Source organism: Choloepus didactylus, chromosome 27 (genome assembly GCF_015220235.1).
Source record: "Choloepus didactylus isolate mChoDid1 chromosome 27, mChoDid1.pri, whole genome shotgun sequence".
Classification (NCBI taxonomy): Eukaryota; Metazoa; Chordata; class Mammalia; order Pilosa; family Megalonychidae; genus Choloepus; species Choloepus didactylus.
In genome coordinates this window covers 18,032,871-18,058,047 of record NC_051333.1, presented here as the reverse complement: position 1 = coordinate 18,058,047, position 25,177 = coordinate 18,032,871, and the positions used below count along the sequence as shown (strand labels likewise).

Sequence of the window (25,177 nt, the reverse complement as noted above, 5' to 3'; positions counted from 1 at the left end):
AAACTTTGTAGTATACTGTGTCATTTCAGGGGTCAGTGATGTTCAGTGATGTGTCCATAGTCTTCTCTCAGGAGGAGTGGGAATGCCTAGACTTGGAACAGAGGGATTTGTACAGAGATGTGATGTTGGAGAACTACGGCAACTTGGTCTCATTGGGTAAGGCTATCTTCCTCAAGTAATTTAGACTCAGTCCTCTGGAATATGTGCTGTCTTTTAGCTACATTTCTATTCCCAGTCCTCTGAGAAATGGTTTGAGCTTTATTGGGTTGGAAGTGAACACCATTAAGCACATTAATCTTCCCCATCTTTAAATAGCCTTCAGGCCTTAATGATGAACGGGCTGGGTTTGAAGTCTACATGATTTACAGCCTAATCGGTGTCAGAGGAACCAGGTTTCACTTTACTTTGCACTCAGAATTCCTATAGATGTTTTGTTATTTGTTGGTACACCTGTAAGGAAAATAGCTAGATCCTGGTTCTTGGTTTTTCTCTATCAAAAGAACATATACAATTTATGTAATGGTAAGCTGGATCAATAGGATTTATTACAGTTAATGAAAACACATTCCTTTTTTAATAAGCATTCACTTTTACCTACTTTTGTGAAAGTTAAAAATCCAAGAACTTTGCATTTAACTTAGGAATATCCTAAGAAATAAATGTCTCAGGAAGCTTCTTGTTTTCCTCTTATCAAACAATAGCAATGATAGTAAAGAATAGTTAACAAATAGAGAGATAGTGCTTGCTATATATTCAAGGCATTGTTCTGAGACATATGGACTAATATAATCTTCAAGACAACTGTGATAAGATAGGTACTATTATTTATCCCTGTTTTAGACATGAGGAATAGAAGTAACTTGCCCAAGATCACACAGGTGGGATGTGGCAGAGGCAGGATTTGAGCCCAGGCAATCTGTGCTCTCAGCCACAGCACTCTAGTACCTCAAAAGAAGGAGCACTGCATGAATAAAATGAAAATAAGACCTTTTTCCTCCTCTCTAATCTTTATTTATTGTATAACCTTAATGTAAAAGTTTTTATTTAATCATTTTGCACTTCTTTGTTCAGAGGGCTTTATCAATTACCATTTTAACCTATAGTTTCTCACATGTTTAACCAAGACTGAATCAAAGTAATTCTTGTTTTATTGAGATTGTTCACATACCATACAATTATCCAGAGATCCGAAGTGTACAATCAATTGCCCCCGGTACCATCATACAGCTGTGCATCCATTAATTAAATTTTTTTCAATTTTTAGAACATTTTCATTACTCCAGAAAAGAAATAAAGACAAAATAAAGAAACTAAAATCCTCCCATACCCCTAACCATCCCCCTGCATTGCTGACTCATAGTATTGGTATAGTACATTTGTTACTGTTGATGAAAGGACATTAAATTACTACTAACTGTAGTATATAGTTTGCAATAGGTATATTTTTTTCCCTATATGCCCCTCTATTACTAACTTCTATTTATAGTGTCATACATTTGTTCCGGTTCATGAAAGAGATTTCTAATATTTGTACAGTTAATCACGGACATTGCCCACCACAGGGTTCACTGTTTTATGCATTCTCATCTTTTAACCTCCAATTTTTCTTGTGACATACGTGACTCTGAGCTTCCCCTTTCCACCACATTCATGCATCATTCAGCACTGTTAGTTATTCTAGCAATATGCTACCGTCATCTCTGTACATTTCTAGACATTTAAGTGCAACCTAGTTGAACATTCTGCTCATAAAAGGCAACCGCTCCCCATTCTTTACCCTCGTTTTATATCCTGGTAACTTATATTTCACGTGTATGAGTTTTTACATATTATAATTAGTTCATATCAGTGAGACCATATGGTATTTGTCCTTACATGTCTGACTTATTTCACTCAATATAGTGCCTTCAGGATTGCTTCATCAACCCATTTTTTTAAGACAGTTTTGTTCATACACCATACATTCCTTCCTAAGTAAACAATTGATGGTTCTCTGTATAGTCACGTATTTATGTATTCACCACCATCACCGCTATCTATATAGGGACATCTCCATTTCTTCCACAAAGCAGGAGGAAGAGTCAAAGAAGGTAGAGAGACAAAAGAAAAAGAAAAAAGAAAGAGGAAAAAAAAAACATGACAGCTGGGAAGGAACAAAAGGAAAGATAACATTAAACTGGAGTAGAATAAAGAGTCAGACAACATTACTAATGCCAAGAGTCCCATATCCCTCCCTTATGTCCGCCTCTTATAGGCATTTAGCTTTGAAATATTGCCTTTGTTACATTAAAGGAAGCATAATACTATGTTTCTGTTAACTGTCGTATCTAGTTTGCATTGATTGTATTTTTCCCCCAATACCTCCCTATTTTTAACACCTTGCAAGGTTGACATTCATTTGTTCTCCCTCATGAAAAAAAAACATATTTGTACATTTTATCACATTAGCACTCTAGGTGTCAGTGAGTTATACAGTCCAAGTCTTTATCTTTCCTCTTTTCTTCTGGTATCCCACATGCTCCTAATCTTACTCTTTCAACCATACTCACAGTCATCTTTGTTCAGTGTACTTATATTGCTATACTATAATCACCCAAAATTCTATTCTGAACCTCTCACTCTTGTCTTTTCCTATCAGTCTGTAGGGCTCCCTTTAGTATTTCCTGTAGAGTAGGTATGTTGTTCACAAACTCTGTCTTTGTCTGTTTGTCAGAGAATATTTTAAACTCTCCATCATATTTGAAGGACGGTTTTGCCGGATATACGATTCTTGGTTGGTGGTTTTTCTCTTTCCATATCTTAAATATATCACCCCACTTCCTTTTTGCCTCCATGGTTTTTACTGAGAAATCTGCACATAGTCTTATCAAGCTTCCTTTGTATGCAATGGATCGCTTTTCTCTTGCTCCTTTCAGGATTCTCTCTTTGTTTTTGACATTTAATAATCTGATTATTAAGAGTCTTGGCGTAGGCCTATTCAGATCTATTCTGTTTGGGGCACACTGTGCTTCTTGGATCTGTAATTCTATGTCTTTCATAAGAGATGGGAAATTTTCACTGATTATTTCCTCTATTATTGCTTCTGCCCCTTTTCCCTTCCGTTTTCCTTCTGGGACACGCATGACATGTACATTCAAGCATTTCATGTTGTCTTTCAGTTCACTAAGGCATTGCTCATATTTTCCCTTTCTTTTCCCTATCTGTTCTTTTGTGTGTAGGCTTTCATGTGCCTTGTTCTCCAGTTCCTGAGTGTTTTCTTCTGCCTCTTGAGATCTGCTGTTGTATGTCTCTGTTGTGTCTTTCATCTCTTGTGTTGTGCCTTTCATTTCCATAGATTCTGCCGGTTGTATTTTTGAACTTTCGATTTCTGCCTTATGTACGCCCAAGGTTTTCATTATACACTTCATCTCTTTTGCCATATTTTCCCTAAACTTTTTGAATTGATCTAGCATTAGTTGTTTCAATTCCTGTATCTCAGTTGAAGTGTAAGTTTGTTCCTTTCACTGGGCCACACCTTCTTTTTCTTAGTGTTGAGTGTAGTTTTCTGTTTTCTAGGCATCTGGTTTCCTTGGTTACCCTAATCAGGTTTTCCCAGACCAGAACTGGCTCAGGTCTCAGAAGGAGGAAATGTTCAGCACCAGGTTTCCCTGAGGGTGTGTCTTAGAAGATTGACACACCCTGTGAGGCCTCAAGTCACTGTACTTTTCCTAACCTGCCCAGCAGGTGGTGCCTGTCAGCCTGTTGCTCCCAGCTGGTGTAAGGAGGTGTGGCCCCTTTAATTCTCAGCTTAAGTTGTTTCTGGTTTGATTGTTTTCCCCCAGGCCCTGGGGTCTGGTTCTGAAGGGAAGGCTGTTAGTAGAGCTGGGCCCCACCTCTTTCCTCTTAGGGAAGATACACCCTCCAGGGAGTTTTCATTTGCATTTAAATAGATTCTTTGTCTCTCTGACTCTGCTGTCTCCACCCTTGTCTGGGTTAGAGCACTGCGAACTGAAAATGGCTAAGGCTTTCTACACTGAGCTGCTCAGGTTGAGAGAGAGAAAAAGGGACAGAAAGCCCCCTTTCAGGGTCAATCCATGGCCCCCAGTTTGACCCATCGGCTAGAGATAGCACCTGGTCCTCTGGGCTTCCCCTCCTGGGAAAGAGAAGTCCCCTGGCTCTTCAAGATCAGTTGTCACTAAAAGCCTCTCTCTACTTGTTGGAGATTTGCAGCTTGCATTGAGCAGTTCACATTTGCCAATTAAAACTCCAGTTGGAGCTGGACTGAGAATATTCGCTTGTTTGGAGAATGCTGCTACCGTTTATCACAGCGAGGCTTTGCAGTTTGGGCTACAGTGGGGGAGGGGGCTCTTGGCTCTTGTCCGCAGTTTCTACTCACAGATTCCACGCTGTGAATCTCATGCATTTCTCCCAATCCAGGTTGGTGCACAATGTGTGGACAGTCACGGTTGTCCCCCAGTGGTTATTCCAGATCATTTACTAATTGTTCCTGGTTGTTTATTAGTTCCTCTGGGGGGACTAACTAACTTCCACTCCTCTCTGTGCCGCCATCTTCTTCTGTCTTCTGAATCAAAGTAATTTTCAACTTATTTTTTTATTTCTACATCATTGTATGTTTCTTTTCTTGTAAGCAGGATGTTTCATTTCTAAACCAGATGTGATTTCCTTATTGGAGCAAGGAAAAGAGCCCTGGAAAGTTGTGAAGAAAGGAAGACGACGGCACTCAGGTGAGTAAGGGTCAATCAGGCAAGAGGTCACCATCACCAGGGGAAACAGCCCAACTGAATGGGGAAGAGGCCACACCGCCTTGTGATGTTGTTTAGAAAGCACTCTTCAAAGCTCCATGACTTGAGGAGGAAAGCTCTGAGACCTGGGGAGCAAATGAAGGTCTTCTCTCAGTTGGGGATACTAAAATAACTTCTTCTTTATTCCATTTACCACTTGCATTTTGTTTTGTTCTCTTTTGTTTTCCTCCCCTGTGAGAGGGTGGTGGTAGGGAGTTCTCTTTTTGTTTTCTATTGACAATTGTCCATTTATATTTTGTTCAGTTTCTCTCCTCTTTTGCATTTAGGCTTAAATACATGTCTCCATTACCTGAAAGTACATTATTCTGTGTATTCAATAAGTATTTAAGTGCCCACTCTGAGCCAGGCATTCTCATTACAGTGGCAAACAGAACCAATGGAGTGTATGTTATAATATGAGAAACACAATAACTATGGAGAAGTAGAAAATATAATATCAGGTAATAACTGTGGTGTGAAGAAAAGTAAGAGTAAGAGGATAGAGAGTGATATGAGATGAGAAGGCTGTTGTGGTTATTATAGTCAAGGGAAGTCTTTTGAAAAAACTTCATAAATTTTTTAATAAAAGACTACAAAGAAGGATATGATTGACATTGTAATGATTTATCAGCAACTAAAGTTTCATTATCATTACTCTAGAAGATAACCTTGGATTACCTGATATCATTCTGTGTATTTCTCTGTCTTCACATTAGGGGGAACATTAATGTAACAGATTATAGGGAGAGTGATCACTTGGTTTAGCTTCTAGCTCTGCTATTTTCTCCTCTCTCTTTGAACCTCTTGTTAAAAAAGACTCCATGAAATTCTTTATATAGAGACATGTTGTCATTTTGTATTTTATTATCTGTGTATTCAGGTCTGACTAAGGAAACTCATTTTGGACTAGCAGCTCTCATTTTGTAACTAGGGCCATTTCAGTTCCCACACTTTATATGATGTTTATCTATCTATATCTATATCTATATCTATATCTATATCTGTCTGTCGCTATATATATGTATATATCTTCTCACTCACTTTCTGCTAAAGGAAAGAAAAACAGGGATTTTTTTTTTTTTGGCCCATCCTAATCTATTTTCATAATTATATTAAGGCAATTAAATGACATTTACAACCATTAATACTGAAGCAAGGAAAATGAAATGCAGAGGTTTCAAGTGAATAAGACAAATAACAACTGCTGGCCCAAAGTTACTTATCTTAAACAAGATGATTCATTCTCCCCTATCTGTTCCTTCCTTCCCCTCCTTCTTTTAGTAAGTTTTATTTAAATATAACATACATACAGAAAAGTGGACAAATGAGGGAAGGCTTTTGAAGATGTGATATTTGAGGAGAGACATGAAGTAAAGGCTCAAGCCATGTGACTTTCTAGGGAAGGAGCATTCTGAACAAGGATTAAATAATGTAATCAAAGGAGACATTGGAAGCCACAATCTACTTTATGTTAAGATGATCCCTCTGGTTCAAAAGCAGGGAGGACTAGTATGGAGGCAATTTCAGTTATCCAGACTAGAGACAATGGTGGTTTGAATAAGAATGGCAGTGGTAGAAGGAGGTAAGAAACTGTTATGTTGGTGATTTGTATGGAGGTATTGCCAAAAGAACATGCCCTTGGGATTATAAATGAATTAAAAGGGAAAGAGTGAGCTCAAGGAGAGTTTTAACTTGCAAAACTGGGTAAATGGAAGCCTAGTTTACTGAGGTGGGACACACAGAAACAGCAAGTTAAAAGGTAGACATTAAGAGTTGTGTTTTAAATATTTTGAGTTTGAGATGTCTGTTATTCATCCAGTTTGAGATGTTAATGCTTGGTGCTCAGGGAGAGACTAGGGCCTGGTATGTTTTCTTTTTGCTTGGAATTTAAAGCCATGGGTCTGGATGTGCTCACCTAGGGAAAGCATGCAGATGGAAGAGGAAAGATAAGGAGAAGAGGCCTAAGGACTTATTCATGGAGCAGTCCATGATTTAGACCTTTGGAAGAAGGGGCAGCAAAGCAGAGAGAAAAAGAACAGCCATTGAGATAAAGTGAAAACAAATGAAAATGTTCCAAGATGGAGGGAGTAGAAATGAGGACTGAGAAAAGAGAGAAGAGTAGATGAGGCAGTGACAAGAGTAAGTATAAGATAATTCTTTGGAGGAATTATGTGTGAAGGGAATCTGGGAAATAGGTCCTATAGTCAGTTGGAGGTATGGGGGATAAGCACTGTATTTTGTGATATAAGATATTAGAACATGTTTGTGTGTTTGTTGGAATGAATTCTGTAGGTGGTAGACATTGTTATTTTAGAGAAAGGATAATTGTAGAGCATCATCCTTGAGTTGGAGATGGGAGAGGGGATCGGATCCAGTGAACAAGAGGGAATAAAAGGGAAACTGTGGTTATGGATGTGGTAGGCTGGTCAGTGCAGAGGAGGAAATACAGCATATTTTTTTATTGTTCCTGTGTTTTCAGTCAAGTAAGAAACAAGATCGTTAGTATGTGAGTATTATTCAGTATTAGCATTCAGTATGGATTTACTCAGGATATTATTAGAATTGATTCTCAGAAGTACAGTTCTTTGTTGTCAGATTTTATTATTTTCAGATCTTTATAAACTGTTCCCCATGTTGAAATGTGAATAAGACTTTCTTTGAAACAAATCTTATATTAATGATGCCCAAACAGGGTAAGTACTAAGTCCAGGTGATTTGCTTCATATTTTCCATTTAATTAAAGCTGATTCTTACAGGGGAGTCACGTTTATGATTTTATATTTGTATATAAATATAAATTCGTGTATTTTCAAATTTGCCTGCTTGCTAGAATTGATTGTAACCTCCAAATCAATACTTGCTTAACATGCATGTTCCAAGCCAGGATCAAACAAGGTCGTACTCTGCCTTCTTGTTTCAGCTCTCATACTGTGAACAAGTGTCCTTTTTGTTGTATATTTAGTGCCACGTTTTTTGCATTTTTGTACCTTTTGTTGATTTTGCTGCTTAAAATAGCCCAAAAGCATAGTACTGAAGTGCTGTCTAGTGTTCCAAAATGCAAAAAGGCTATCACATGCCTTATGTGGAAAATATATGTGTTAGATAAGCTTTGTTCAAGTATGAGTTACAGTATTGGCTGTGAGTTCAATGTTAACAAACCAACAATATATATTAAACAAGGTGTCTTTAAACAGAAATTCAAACAAAACGAGGTTACATACTGATCAGTTGATGAAAATGTTGTCACCAGAAGGTTGCAGGAATCTAACAACAGGAATTTCTCGTAGGAGGAATGATTCAATGTTAGCAGTAACTTTATAGACCATAACTAATGCAAATAAATATTAGCTGTATTTTTACCTGATCAAAAAAAGGTTTTATATTTTTCTGTCTTCTCATCAGCAAGGTGTGACACAATAGAAATCCTCCGATCCAATAGAATCAAACATCTAGTCTTTGGTATGTTAATTCATGAAAATGGATTAAATATTTTACATAATGTAAAAGTATTACTTTTAACTCAGAACATTAAACTATACATGTTAGCCAGTACTTTTGATATGTGGCCAAGCCTTCATTTTCATTGTGCCTCATAGTATTTAGTTTTTCATTAACTAAACTAAACATAAAATATGTTGTTTGTTATTTCTAGTTTCACGTTTTTTTAAGTGGAACAAAAACCAAAAGACACTTGCAGTATTACTGCAGAATACTTATTATGTTTCCCCATTCTAGTACAATTGTCCCTCCCTCACTTGTTTTTGACAGCCATGATTTTTAGCAATGAGTATACATGACTAGGTTTTCCAAAGTATTCAGTTTTGCTTTCATAGAATCAGTTGTCTTTTCGTGATTATTCATGAGATTACAGATTATTTAATTAAGTTGGATGCTTCCAGGAAAAATTGCAACTGGCTTTGATCTGTTTGAAACAAATACAGTTGACTCTTAAGCACGGGTGCTTTGCCAGCTGGGCCCATGAGTGTGACATATCCCCAGGACAGGACCAACCACTTTCTATTTCTCATTCCCTAGCCCCCATGCGTATTGCTTCCTTTAGAGGCAGATGACAGTAGTTGCTGTCTGTGTAAGGGAGATAATCTGCAGGGTTCAATCTACCTGGCTGCTTTGAACACAGTATTTACTCTGTTGTTTGCCACTGTCTCCACACCTGCTCCTTCCTTGACAGCTTCTCAGCATGGACACTCTTGGTAGGCCACTCCCATTTTGTGCAGAGTAATCTCTTGTGTCTTGATCTGTGATTTCTTTAGAAATTCTGATGCCAAATGCTTCATGAAGGTTTCAGTTTTCCTCATGTGTATGTATTTGAAGTTCCCTTATGTATTTATTTGAAGTTTACCCCCTTTTTTTTTGGCCATTGTCAATGGGATCTTTTTTCCTAATTATAACTTATTGTTAAATATATATATGAAGGCTATTGGTTTTAGTATTTTGATTTTATACCCTACTACCTTACTAAATTCTGTTGTTGTTTGTTATGTAAATCTCTTGGGTTTTCCAATTATGAAATTGTATCATTTAGAAATAGTTCTGTCTACCTCGGATTTTCTTCTGATCTCTAATAGTGTTGACTTACAATTCCAATACATGGTTAAACAGTAGTGGTAATGGTAAGCAAGCTGCCTTTTTGGCTGAGATAATATATGTTATCATTTTAGGGAAGTATTCATTCTTGTTTTATAGAGCTTTTTTTTTCTTAAATCAGGAATGGTTTTTGCTTGTTTTTAGTAGTCTTTTCAGTATCTATGGAATTGATCATGTGAATTTTTTTTTCCTTAGCTCTGTTAGTATGATGAATTACCTTAATAAATTTCTCCATATTGGACCACATTAACATTCTTGGATTAAACAATAATGGGTCTGTCAATCTGTTGTTTTTTGGTATGTTTACGATTTTTACATCAGTATTCATGAGAGAATTAGTCCACAGCTTTCTTTTTATGAGTGATCTCTATTCAGTGTGATATCACTGCATGAAAACAATTTGAAAGTCTTCCTTTTTTCCTAGTTCTAAATCTAAATAAATTTTGGATTACCTATTCTTCAAAGCTTTAGTAACCTTTTAAAGCTTTCTTTTCCTGGCAGTGGGGCAATGGTGGGTGGGGTGAGGGGCTGAGAGATGGTAAGTATGAACAAGTTCTCTGTCATCTTTATGGAAATTGATCTGTTTAAACATTCTCTTCTGTGGTCAGTTCTGGTAAATTATATTTTCCTAGAAAATTAATTTATTTAAACTGTTCTTAAAAATCTATTGGCAAAGTCATCTTTTTCTCAGCTCTTCTCTGTAGTAATGATTATTTTCACTTTGTCATTTCTTATTTCTATGTCTGCTTTCTTGCTATTTTCATTATATTAACTAACAGAATATCTATTTTGCTGATATTTTTAAAAAATAGAATCATTTTTACTTTATTCTTTTTTCTGTTTTCCAACTAATCAAATTCTGCTTTTATCTCAATTCATTTCTTCTGCTTTGCTTCAGTTTACTTTATTGTTCTAATTGTTTGAGTAGGGTTATTAATTCATATTTTCCTTTCATTTTATTGCTGTGTTTAAGTCTTTGATTATTCTTCTAAGCACTGTGGTTATATTTCATAGATACTTACATGTAGTTTGTAAAATTACCATTGTTTTCTAAAAAAATTAAAATGCTATTTTGGATTTTATTTTCTTGTTGATCTAAGAATTATTTAATATAGTTGTAAATTTTCAGGTGTATAGACTTGATTTTTCTAATTTTGTTGTTAATTTCTAGTTTTAGTAAAAAATGCCTATGTGCTTTCAATTCTTATACAGACCATATTGTAATAATTAAAAATTTCATCCTTTTTCCCTCTTATACATAACTCATTAAACATTTGGATCTTCCTCTATTCCTTGTACTGTCTTACCATCCTTTGGTCTGCATCCAGCATGACTTTTGTTACTAAGTCCTTCACACTCAGGTGAAGGCACAGATCCTTTGTCCCATTTGTAAGTTACTAACATTCCCATGTATTTTTTGCTAGGAATTTTACTATAGTATAACCTAGTTTCCCTGTTTGAAAAAATCATTGCTATATATTTCCTGGACATATAGGAATGGCCTTGCCTATGAGGGAGTGGAAGAGAGACTTGGGGAAGGGGAGGAAGGAACAAAAACGGTTGCACATTTGTAAAATGGATGAGTAATAGAATAAGCTTAAAGGGAGATAAGTGAGCAGAACTCCCCAGTACCTTTTCACTGCATTGGTAAGGGCATAAGCAATGGAAGGATGCCTAGATAAATATATTTAACTTGTCTGGCTTGGGTGAATAAAGAGAATATTTAATCATTGGAGTAAAGTGTGAGAGATTAGAGCAGGGAGATATATTCAGAACAATGGGAATTGAATAAATAAAACCTATTATGTGCTATGGATTTATTGTTTAATGGAGAGTAAAATAAGGCTTGTTTCTGCCCTGTGGGAGGTTTGGATATCCGTACAGTCAACCTTAAAGGAAGTGACTTAATCTGATACCTCAAGGATAAGAAAGATCCAGTCATTTATAGAACCCTATCAGATCATTTGTGGGAGATACAGCGTGCTGTGATGTGAAAAGTCCTAAGCGATGGGAATAAGTTGGGTCATGTTCTAAGGTTGGAAAGAAGGCCCTTCGGGTACCCATAAAGGGGATTTGAGATGATATCATGTAGGTAAGCAGAGACCTTGTTAACCATGGCATATTTGGATTTTATCGTAAGAATAAAGAGAAATTGTTGAAAAAAATTTAAGTAGGGATAGTTGTTAGAAACAAGCATTATACCTTAAAAATGCTCACCTGGTTGTGGAGGAGAAAAGAATTTATTCACGATCTTGCAAGAATGGACGCACAGCCAGACACGTGGCAGGCAAGCCAAAAAAAAGAACATGGCCATAGTTATATCCTACACCTAATACGCATGTCCCTTCCCTGTTTCCCCATTGGCTTGGTACTCCAGAAGTTACAGCCTATCCGAGAGAGCTAACTAGCCCGTTTTTTGAGATTTTGAATTGTAAAAGCCTATCTGAGAGAGCTCATCCAGTTTAAATTTCCCTCTGAGAATTCCCACCTTTGATTATAGCTAGCACCACTTCTGGGCTTGTGTCAGGGGCTCTGTCCTTCCCTTTAACCGCGGAGCCCATTTGAGCCAGTCTTGTTTAGTTTCCATTTTCCCTACTCCATGTTGCCTTTATGTGAAAGCTAAACTTAAACCTTTCTTACACCTGGTCTTTGATCTTCTTCGGAATCATTGTGTGGAGAGTATTAAATATAGGACCACCCAGAACTGTAGAATCTGTTCCAAGTTGTTTGGGTGCTGTCTCAACTTCAGTGTTGTAGCAGGCCTCCAAGATGATTCTGATCCACACCTCAAATTAGAACCACTGACTTCAAATATTTATCACTAACCTCTCTTTTCTTTCATGAACTCTCATTGTTCCCAGTGTTCTTTTTCCTTTTTTCTTTCAAATTGTATGACAAGTATTTTATGATTCAATTGGGCATTAATTTGATTGTCTTTTATTTCACTGTAGAAATTTTTCTTCTTTTAGAACAAGAAAACAGCATATGTTTGCTCTCTTTTCTTTCAGATTTGGAGACCATGTATGAGACCAAGAAGTTATTTTCGGAAAATGACGTTTATGAAGTAAATTTATCCCAGTGGAAGATAATGGAAAGAATGAAAAACCGTGGCCTTAAGGACCTTGTTTTAAAACATGATTGGGAATGCAAAAGCAAATTTGAAGGACAAGAGGGACCTCAACAGGGATATTTCAGTCAAATGAAAATCATTTCTGGAAAAGTATCCTCATACCAAAAACACATGTCTCCAACTCCACATCAGAGAACTCATTTTGTTGAGAAACCCTATGAATGTAAGGAATGTGGGAAGGCCTTTAGAGTACGCCAACAACTTACTTTTCATTACAGAATTCACACTGGTGAAAAACCCTATGAATGTAAGGATTGTGGGATGGCCTTTAGGCAGACTGCACATCTTACTCGACATCAGAGACTTCATTCTGGTGAAAAACTCTATGAATGTAAGGAGTGTGGAGAAGCTTTCATATGTGGCTCAGAACTTAGAGTACATCAGAAAACTCATATTGTTGAGAAGCCCTATGAATGTAAAGAATGTGGGAAGTCCTTTAGAGTGCGTGGACAACTTACTCTCCATCAGAGGATTCATACTGGTGAGAAACCCTTTGTGTGTAAAGAATGTGGGAAGGCCTTTAGACAGTTTGCACACCTTACACGACACCAGAGAATTAATATTTCTGACAAACCCTACGAATGTAAAGAATGTGGGAAGCCCTTCTTGTGTGCCTCAGGCCTTAGAGTACATTACAAACTTCATACTGGTGAGAAGCCCTATGAATGTAAGGAATGTGGGAAGGCCTTTAGAGTGCGGCAGCAATTAACTCTCCATCAGAGAATTCATACTGGTGAGAAACCCTATGAGTGTAAGGAATGCGGAAAGACCTTTAGTCGTGGTTATCATCTTATTCTCCATCACAGAATCCATACTGGTGAGAAACCTTATGAATGTAAGGAATGCTGGAAGGCCTTCAGTCGTTACTCACAACTTATTTCACATCAGAGTATTCATATTGGTATTAAACCGTATGACTGTAAGGAATGTGGGAAAACCTTTAGACTACTCTCACAACTTACTCAGCATCAAAGTATCCATATTGGTGAGAAACCCTATGAATGTCAAGAATGTGGGAAGGCCTTTAGATTGCGCCAAAAACTTACTCTGCATCAGAGCATTCATACTGGTGAGAAACCCTTTGAATGTAAGGAATGTAGGAAGGCTTTTAGACTTAATTCATCCCTCATTCAACATTTGAGAATTCATTCTGGTGAGAAACCCTATGAATGTAAGGAATGTAAGAAGGCTTTTAGACAGCATTCACACCTTACCCATCATCTGAAAATTCATAATGTAAAAGTATAAGAAAATCCCCTCAATCTTGTGTTACAAAACATTCTGTGAATGTAGTAATGAATCCCTTGACTTGGCATAAAAGATTTTATACCGTTGAAAAAAATGTTTTAATATATTCTACCATCACTCAAACCGGTAAACTTAAGCAAATTCATTCTAAAGACTAATCCTATTAATATAACAAATGTGAGAAAGACCCTTAACATTCTCTATCCCACCACTTTCCTAATTGTGTTAATATTGAGCAAGTCACTTAACTGCTCTGTGCTACAATTTTCTTCATTTATAAAATTTTGACATAAAACTGTGACAGATTGAAGATGGCTGCAAATTCTTTGGCACGCCTGTCATCAAGAGGTAGAGTACATATCACCTCCCTTCTAATGGGTAGGCTCTGTGACTCCTTTGACCAGTAGAATACAGTAGTACTGCTGTGCCAGTTTCTGGACCCAGGCTTCACTGGCGTGATTTCTTGGAACACTGTCAAAAGCCCTGAGCTATCATGTTAAAAAAAAGTGTGGCTGTCCATTTGAAGAGACCACATGGATAGGAAGAGGCATCCTGCTGAGCCTTTTCTTCTTGAGACACCAGACATAGTAGTGAAATCATTTTGGATTCTCCAGACCAGTCATTTGTCAAATGCCACCAAGGGACCTCAATTGATGCCATATAGAACAGAAGATTAGCTCAACTAGATTCCCTGCCCATATTCCTAACCCAAGATGTAATAAAATGATGGTTGTTTTAAGCCACTAAATTTTGTTTTTATTACTATCATTAAGACTACTCTTTTTGAGAATTCATATGAAAGAATATGGGCAGTATGAATATAGAAATGCCTCCTATTACCACTTATCTCTTAATGAACAGATAATTCTTGTTAAAATAGTGGAAGTGAGAAATACTTGACAGAACTGCATTGAAAAATTCATGTAGGGAAGAAAACTTCAGGTGCATGTGGGATTTTTGAGAATTACATGTTAAAGAATCATGAAGAGTGTGAAGCAGTTTGTTGATTAAGAAAGCAAGTATTCTATGTTCTGTATTCTCTGACAGTCTAAATTTAGTTAAAAATTAACAAGGAAAACAATAGGAAACTATTTGGAAATTTAAAATCACCTTTAAGTATTGGGTTAAATCTTTTAAAAAGCACTGCATTGCAGCTTTTTTATTCTTTTTTTTTTTTTTTAAATCAAATTTATCCTATCTTTGGCCAGTAGGAATCCCTTCAAGTTGGTTGATGTGTCTATTTGTCAGGGCAGCTATAACCTTTCATGGCTTGTTATGTGTCTGACCAAATGCACTGGTCAGCTATGGAGGCCACTAAAGCATTGTTTTAAAGTTAAGGTAAAGAAGGGGAATTTATCTTTTGTTTCTTTTTCATACTGTATTTCAAGGCAACCAAAAATTGAAGAGAAGTTTTTATTAGAAAATTCCAGCCGATAAATATCAAAAGAATGATATTAATCTTATTTGTGAAATAATAATGGTGATATCAATGTATATCAAAGCCGTTAGGTGAAAAATAATGGATGGAGCAGAATGACAACCTGCCAATCTATATTAACATCTCTAAACTGGATCAAGCAGAATAAACACCTCTTAATTGATACAGTGGAATACAGCACAACCTGTGAAATTCTTGCCCAAAAAATTGAACCAAAATTATTAGGTCTCTAAATCTTGTTGCCAGTTTACAAGAAATGTGGGGGAGTAAAGGAACAAATTGATGACAAGGAAGTAAACAGCCAAATAAAAAATATAGGATATTCTACAGATTAATGACCTAGTTTCTTAGCCAATACATATCATGAAAAAATGAATCTTACAAATTAAAAGAGATTTATGTGGCACATCAAATAATAGTGTAAGCAGTGTATTTGGATCCTGATTTGAGCAAATAAGACATTTTCAAGACTTGCAGAAATGTAAACATGGACTGAGTATTAAATGATATTAAGCAATTATTGTTCACGTTGTTAGGCATAATGATGGTATTGTGGAAGTGTGTATGTGCTTATGTAAGTCCTTGTTTATTGGTGATCCACACTGAAGTGGGCAAGGGTAAAATTATGTCATCTATGATTTGTTTTAAAATGCTTCAGGAAAAAAGATGGAAGGGATAGCTGAAACAAGATTGGCAAAATGTTAAATGCTGAAACTAGGTAATGGGTACTTAGGTTCAACCCACAACACTATAAGGCAAATATACCAATAATAGAAATCAGATGATAGCACCTATTCTCACTAACTTTGCTTATATTTGAAAATTTTCACTTTTCAAGGTAGAAAATCAAATCTGAAATTTTAGACTATTTAGAAATGAATGATAATGTGATGCCTACAATTAAAATTTGTGGGATGTTGCAAAACCTCTATTTGGTAGAAAGTTGAAAACTTGAATGCATTCAGAAAACCTAAATTGAAGATGTCTTGTTCACCACTGTCCCCACATCTGACACAGTGCAGTGCCTGTCATACAAGAGACAATTGGTAATTAAAAAAAAAAAAAGTATTAAGCCACAAAAATAAATTGAAAAAAAAAAACCCTAACTTAAATGATAAAGCAGAAATTAATGTAATACTTAATAATTTAAAGCAAGGATGTTTCTTTGAAAAAACCGTTAATATAGAATTAGCAGTTCTTACGGTGGGGGGACCTCAGTTGCAGCTTTACATGTGGGAGATGTGAGATAGTGATATCACAGATTTTAAAAATTACGTATGTAATAATGTATACATATATCGAATATGTACAAAAATACAGAAGAAATTAGAGAAAGCTATACTACAGAAAACTTGAACAGATCTATAAATAGAATAAAATTTTTAATGTAGTCAATCTTATTTTTTTAAAAAACCCAAAACCTATAATAGTTTTGCAGGCAAAAAGATTTAAAGAAAAGATAATCTCTAACAAGTTTTTGCTGTCTCTGTTAGTTTCCTAGAGCTTCCATAACAAAGCACAATTGGGGTGGCTTAAAACCAGGAATTCTCACAGTTCTGGAGGCTCTGAGGGAGAATCTGTTACATACCTTTCTCCTAGCTTCTGGTCCTTAACCAGCAATTCCTCAGCTACCTTGGTTTGCAGCTGCATCTGCCTCTTGTCACAGGGCATTCTCCCCGTGTCTCTGTTTTCACGTGACCATTTTATGAGGACACCAGTCATTGGATTTAGGTTAACTTGATTACATCCATGAAGACCCTATTTTCAATTAAATTCACATTCACAGGTATGGAGGGTTAGGATTTCATCATCTCATTTGGGGGAATACAATTTAACTCTCAACTTAGAACACTATAAGGCAAATATACCAATAATAAAAATTAGGTAGCATCTAAAAATCTGGACCAATTTCACTTAAGATACTTGCAGAAATTCCAAGTAAGTGACAGTAAATTTAACTCTGTAGTCTCCTAAAATAATTTTAGAACGTAAAATGGTTTATCAAGAATACCCAGGGCCTGATTTGTTATGATTTAATTATGTATCCCCATTTTAAGTGTTCTAACTTAGCAATGTAAAATGGTTAAAAAATGACATGATTCAGTCCCAAAATCTTGTATTGTTTCCATCTAGCTTTATCTGACTTGACAAAAGGAATGCAAATGCAAAACAAATTCAACAGTGAAGAGTTATTAATGTCCACAAAATAAAAATGATTACTGCTACAACTCATCATTTTATGCCAAACCTCTCTGATGTCTGTGTAATTAATTACATTAAATCCATTTTAAGTGCTATAATTTTTTTTTGCTTATAGATCAATGTATTTCTCTTCACAGGTAATATTTTTATGTTAACGTATCTTTATGAAGACAGTACGTAACTCATACATCTACAAGTATGTTCCACAGAATCCTAGTACTTAGTGGTACTTAAAGAAAATGGTTTTGTGTTCAAAGAAGCATTTGAGATCTATACTATATTTTCTGGAGGAAAAATACCAAACACAGTACCTATCTAAAGACTAGCAAAGGAAATTATTTCATTTTATATAACCCAAATGTATCTCAGATTACACTATTCCAGATACCAGTTGCAGATGTGCTTGCACTTTGACAGAAGCTGCCATAACCTAAAGGAGTGACTTCAAGAACGGGGAAGTCAGCATTATGCTAGGTGGTAGGGTTACATTTTTGGGAAGAAAAGCAAGATAAAGTTCTTTGCAATTTACATCATGTTATATAAGCAGCAACTTGACTTTTTGAATGTGGAAATAGTGCTTTTCAACAGAAAGAAAAACCCACTAGCCCTATACTTTATATAGATTCACCATAATGTATTTAAACCCATTGATGAATGTTTATAGGCTGTATATTATTTCTCACTGTTCAAAAATACTTTAATATCTTTGTTTCTTGCTGTATATAAGCAAGTTTTTTTTTTTTGAGGTATTTAGCAAAATGGAATTCTCAGTTATGAGTTATAGTCACCTTCAGCTTCACTAAATATTGCCATAGAAGTAGAGAATATTATTGTACCAATTTATGATTCCTTCAACCAGTGAAATATTTCCTTTTATCCCCATTTCTGGTATGTGGCTTAATATTTTCCTAATTAATTGTGAGTTGAGCATTTTTCTCATGTGTTTTATTGGGTAAACACTGTGACTTCCCAATTTATTCCTTTTGCCCATGTTCCTTTTCTTAAAATTTTTAAAAAAATTTCTTATAAGAATTATAGGATTTAAAAAAATAGCATCCTGGATAATAATCTAGTCTCTGAGGGACTTTCCTTCTCTCACATTGTGGCTTGTATTACATCTGTGTTTAAATTGATATGGTTATATAAAAATTTTAATTATGGATGCAGTCATAGCTTCCATTCTTACCAATAATCATTTTCATTTTCTTTTTACTACATTCTTGGTTTTCTAGGCAACCAGCTTTGTCAACTGCAAATACATATAACTTTTTTCTGAATATTTATAGTGATTATTAACTATTCTTATTGTAATGTAAAGAACCTCCAGAACAAGTGTCAAAAAATGAAAACAAACAAACAAAAAAAACCTTGCACCAGACAGTGTTAAACACAGCAGGATGACTTTATTTAGGGGGCTGCTATAGCAGGAGAGTAGAATGCAATTGCATAGAAACAAAGGATAGCAAGCTTTTTAAGGGTGGGGGTGGGTTGGAGGAAAGGCACTGAAAGATAGTAAGGGAGTATTGATCACTGGGAGGGTTGAATAATTGCTGAGGTTGCATTTAGAATGGTTTGGTTCCACAGAGTTGGTTGAGAGAGTACTGAGGGTGTGGTTAGCACTACTTGATTCCGAATATTTTCCTTTGCAGTAATTAGGCCATCTGGATTCTGTCAGGGCTGGGAGAGGGGGAGAGAGATGAAGAGGGACTTAAATAACTACCCATGTAGGAGCCTTTCAGACACCTGGGTAGCTGGGATGAGAGGGAGGGAGGAGGGGGGAGGTCAGGGGTAGGGAAGGAGCAGATAAGGGCTTGTGAGGATTAAGGCCGGCAGCTTGGTCAAGAGAAGGAAAACAATCTTTGTCACAAGGCATGTAGTCTTTTCCCAAAATTTAATGGAAATCATTAAGCATAATGTTTGCTCTTGGTTTGGGATAATAGGCTTTATTGTGGCTAAGTTGTTTCCATCAGTTTCTATTTAAATTTTTGTTAGGAATGCCTGCTGAATATTGTCAGATGCTGTTTTGGCACATTAATATGTTTTTCTCCGTGAATTTGTTAATGTGTGTTCTAGTTTGCTAATGCTACTGGGATGCAAAACACCAGAGATGGATTGGCTTTTATAAAAGGGGGTTAATTTGGTTACACAGTTACAGTCTTAAGGCCATAAAGTGTCCAAGATAATCCATCAGCAATGGGTACCTTCTCTAGAGGATGGCCAATGCTGTCCAGAAAACCTGTTAGCGGGAAAGGCACGTGGCTGGCATCTGCTCCAAAGTTCTGGTTTCAAAATGGCTTTCTCCCAGGACATTCCTCTCTAGGCTGCAGTTTTTCAAAAATGTCATTCTCAGTTGCTCTTGAGGTATTTGTCCTCTCTTAGCTTCTCTGGAGCAAGCATCTGCTTTCAATGGTTGTCTTCAAACTGTCTCTCATCTGCAGCTCCTGTGCTTTCTTCAAAGTGTCCCTCTTGGCTGTAGCTCCTCTTCAACTCATTACTCACAGTTGTGCTGAGTTCCTTCTGTTATGTCAGCTCATTTATTTGGCTCCACTGATCAACTTAGACCCACCCTGAATGGGTGGAGTAACACCTCCATGGAAATTATCCAATCAGAGTCATCACCCACAGCTGGGTGGGGTGCATTCCAAAGAGACACTCAAAGAATTACAATCTAATCAACACTGATACGTCTGCCCACACAAGATTACATCAAAGATAATGGCATTTGGGGGACACAATATATTCAAACTGGCACAATGTGATAAATCGTATTTTAGTCATTAAGGCAGTGTGGATTGGTGCAAGAATGGACAGATATACCAGTGGTACAGAATAAAGAGTCCTGAAGTAGATCTACACATATGTGGTAACCTGATTTATGACAAAGGTTTCTCTACAATGTAGTAGAGAAAGGGTGGTCTTTTCAATAAATAATGCTGGGTTAGCTGAATATCCATATTGAAAAATTAATCTTGACCACTTCTTTATAATCAGTTTCAAATAGGAACTGATAGACAGAAAGACAGCCAAAAAGCCAAATAGGAAATGGGTAAAAGAGTCAAAAAAGCATTACAGAAGAAGTAAGTATCCAAATGGCCAATAAATATAGGAAAAGGTGCTCAATTTCATTAATCATTAAGGAAATGGGAAAATTAAAACCACAGTCTGATACAACTATACACCTACCAGCATGGCTAATGAAAAAAAAAATGTACAAAATGAAGTGTCAAACTTTTTATCTGAAGTAGATACAGTATTCATAGTGGTAATTGTGTAGGTTTTATGGCAGAATAGCCAGGATAATATTGAAAAAGAAAAGCTACAAGAGGGATTTGTCCAAACAGTTATTTTTAAAGGTCTCTATAATCAAAACAGTGTGGTACTAGTGCATGAGTTGGCCAGTGGAATAGAACGAAGTCCATAAATAGACTGACATACATGGGTATTTTTTGTATATATTTTGTTTTTTGGGTCATGTTAATGTTTTATATATTTTTTTAAATACCAACAATTTTTAGGGGAGAAACTAAATTGCAATACAAGCAAAAACAAATATTATTTCCCCACACTGAAGGGGGAAATAGAACTAAGCCAAGCAACTCTTGAATAAAATTTGACCATATGCCCTCAGACTAAAGACAAAAACAAAACAAAACAAAACAAAAACCTGTAAACAAATCATGAACACTAATTAGTAGATTGATTTCCACTGTGATGCAGATTTGCAGTTCCGAAACTACTTCATGTATTCTAGAATTAAGCACAAGAGTAAATAAATTGTGGATAACAGGAGCCAGGTTTATCATTGTTGAAGAAGGGAGTTGCAAATAAAGAAATGAGGCTAGAATGAACCCTTGGATATTAGATTGCAATTGGAGATATCAATATAAAGTTATGTTTTAAAAAATATGTATGGATAATATAGAAATATAGATTGTGTGTGTGTGTGTGTATATATATATATGTTGTATATCGGTATAATAAACATATACATATATCCTAGCAGAGAGGAGATACAAGTAGTGATATCCCTAGCTTCTATGAGCAATGAGCATACCTAACATCCATATCCAAGGAACCAGGGCTCCTTGGAAAAATAGTGTATTCCAGGATCGGAAAGAGAAAATGCATGATTGGCTTGGAACATTCTGCAAAGGCAGAAATTAGGAAAGTGCTCAAAGAATGATAGAACCATGTCAAAAGATCACAGTGTCAGCCTCTAGGGGCTCTATTTGGCCAAATCTGGTACAATCTGAACATCAAAATATGTAAATACAGTAACAAATTGAATGACACCTGTATTTTAAATGCTTACACTTTAAATGCAAATTATGGACCAAAACAAAAATAGATCTTTGCCCAAAGAAGCATGGCAACATGCACTAATACATATTTTCCATTTCCAAAGATTTTATGTAAGTGTGCAGCATTAGTACGTGGGAACATTCAGCCTGTTTTTAACTCTTCTGAAATATTGTATTATGTTTTGTTCCCACCTACTGTGTACCATTTGCCAGCATCATCACTTTATCCTGGTTTCATCACTGCTCTAAAACTTTAGGTAGAAAACCATAGTGTTCAGCAATTATGTTTCTAGGGAAAAACTGTTTTGTTTTGTTTTGTTTTGTTGTTTGTTTTTACCTTTCAAAAGTGGTACCTAATTTTAAAGCTCCAAGGTTGTCATTTAAATAAGTATGAAGATAACATTACTTTTTTAACGAGCATAAGATCAAAGCTGATTTTTCAGAAAGCCAAGCGATACCAAGGTTGTATTGCATTACAAACTTCAAGAGCATATATAAGTCTTTCTACTCCTCTGAAATCTAAGTTGACCCCTCACTCCTCCAGCCAATCCTTAGTTTTTCTGGGCCCATTCTTTTCTTGCCAGGATGTCTATCCATTGCTCTTGTCCCCACTTAAATTCTCCCTCAATTTATAAGTAGGCTGTTGCAATAAAGTAGATTGTTTCTAAGCTGCATGGTCAATTATTGACCAATCACCACTACATAGCTTTGAATTTCAAATCATATTAGTAAAACCAACTAACCCTCATGTTTCTACTGGTCATCCCCCCAAGAGCACACCAAGTGTCATAATAAAACAAAACAAAACAGCGTACTGTTTAAGAGTCAAGGATCACAAATCTAGAGGGTACCTAAGGAAGAGTCCTTAAACGTTTGCATCACCTAGGCTGATGTTCTAATTTATAGGTGAGAATACTAGAGGTGATGTAACATGACTTGCCCAAAGCTATGCAACCAACTAGAGGCAGAAGCTAGAACTACATTTTCAAACTCTTCCCACTATACCACAACTATCAAAAAAACAAAAGAATACAAAACAAAACAACCCTAGGTTAAGAAAAGTTTGTAAGTAAACCAAAATAAAAAGCATAATACATAGGAAAATTCTTTGGGAATTTGATAGGAAAGGTGCTAGGAGTCTGTTCACAGACTTTGAGACAGAATAAAGTTATCCCGTACAATGGGAAATACTGCTCAGTTCAGCAGATGCCACTAAGTACCAAGGAAACTTATTCTCAGTTCTGAAATTGAATCTGTGACTGCCGATAACATGTCAATATTTGAGAATAAGAAGTCCTATTTGCTCCATTCTTTTCAAGTCTTCAGCCACAACATGACACCTTACTCTCAATGTTCGACAAGATAAATGAATCAAGTGGAAGTCGGATTAAGAAAGTACACCAAAGATAAAAGCAAAGGGGAAGAAATTTTTTTTACAGGCAGATCATCCCAGTTACCTTAAAGGATACATTTCAGATCAATTTCCAGAGCTGTGACAGAACTGTATGTTTTCAGCAAAAATCAAAACAATAGTTATACCATAAAAAGAGATCACTTTGGAAATACTAAGTCAGGCAAGCATGCAAAATTCAGGGTAGAAGGTAGATTTGAAGATGCTCAGAGTTCAGTTGGCCAATTTCTTCATTTATAAATGAGGAAAGTGAGCAGACGTGACTTGGTGAAGCTCGCACAGCTAGATTAGGGTGTACACAGGTTTAATTTCTGGTATATTTGCAATTAAATATATCTAAATACAGGGAGATAAACACCCAGAACATATTAAGCCCACTGATTTAAACAAAATATTTCAAGACTGATACAAGGGGTGGGAGTGTTAATACAGCACAGCAGCACATCTCACATATTTATGTTTAAAAGATTAAATGGAAAAAGTTATCTCAAAGATTTTAATGATGTTTTGAGAAACACAATCAAGTTTTCATCCTGTTTTCTGATGTATAGCAAAATGTACTAACTTTTAAAATGCATTCTTCAGCTTTCTCCTACACTTTTTTTTTTTTTTTGCCTTATCTTTCAAAACTGAATACTGGGTATTTTAGCATAAGTATTGTTATGTTGAATGGACATTTTAACTGTACATTTTAGGAATAAACAAAATCCATGCTTTTTCATTAATTCATAGTGTATTTATAAAATGAAAAGCTCTAATTGAAATACCCTTTTCACTGGGAAAACTAAATAAAACAGACAAATGGATCTACACAAAGTAAAAACTAACTTTGGTAGATTTCAGAACCCATCCAATTTTTCTAGAATTCATTAAAAAAAAAACCTTTCCTCAAAAAACATCCCAGATCCAGAGCATTTTAGCAGTGAATTCTATAAAACATTTTGAGAAGGTATAATACCAATTTTATGGAAAATGTGTAAAAACTAAGAAAATGTTTGAAAATTGATCCAGCTACATATATATATATATATATATATATATATATATATATATATATATATATATATATATGGTAGGATATCTATCTATTGGTATATTATATATATACACACACATAGATATATGTATGCATATATGTATATATAGATGGGTAAAGATATCCTACAAAATTAGTTTCAGAAATAAAGCTTCTAGAAGAAATTGTAGAAGAATATCTTCTCAACCTATGATTAGGCAAAAACTTCTTTTTTTTGCCTAAGAAACACAGAAAGAAATACCAATAAAATTGATAAATTATGCTTTATCAGAATTAATAACTCCTTTTGTATATTGTCAAAAGACACCATAAGAAAATGAATACTCAGTACAAATAAATAAAATATTTGCTTAGCATCTATCTGACAAAGGACTTGTATCTGGTGTTTATTAAAAAAAAAAAAGCAAACTATAACTCAATAACAAAATAACAATCAACCCAATTTTAAAATTGAAAAAAGACTTGAATACACACACAGAGTTCATAAAGGAAGATATACAAATATCCAATAAGCATATGAAAAAAGTGTTCAATATCATTGTCATCACAGAAATACATTTCAAAACCAAAATGAGATATCTCTACACACCCACCAAAATGACTAAATTAAAAACTTGGCAACACAAAATATTGGTGAGGATATGGAGTCTCTAGAACTCTCATGCATTACAGGTGGGAGTATAAATGCCATAAACACTTTGGGAAAAGGTTTGGAATTTTCTTGTAAAGTTGAAGATACACAAGAATGTTCATAGCAGCTTTATTCATAATAGACCTAAATTAGAAAAACCAGATGTCATTAATAGAATAATATGTAAAGAAATTGTGGAATATTCTTACATTAGAATACTACTCAGCAATAAAAAGGAACAAACTACTGATACGTGCAACACATGGATGAATCTCGTAGACATGTAGAACAAAAAGACAAAAGAGGAGATGAGCTAAGATGGTGGCATAGAGAAGAGTGGAAGCTAGTTAGTCCCCCTGGAACAACTAATAAACAACAGGAACAACTAGTAAAT

The 25,177-nt window shown here is 35.6% G+C and overlaps 1 protein-coding gene across 1 annotated transcript in view; it reads left to right on the top strand.

Moving 5' to 3' along the window:
* The window catches only part of LOC119521185, an 83,420-nt gene that overhangs the window by 5,554 nt on the left and 52,689 nt on the right, over positions 1–25,177 (top strand). Inside the window, exons 4-6 of the mRNA XM_037819229.1 lie at positions 30–156; positions 4,629–4,724; positions 12,395–13,761. Coding sequence (XP_037675157.1) covers positions 30–156; positions 4,629–4,724; positions 12,395–13,761 — 1,590 coding nt within the window. The remainder of the gene's footprint in view (positions 1–29; positions 157–4,628; positions 4,725–12,394; positions 13,762–25,177) is intronic.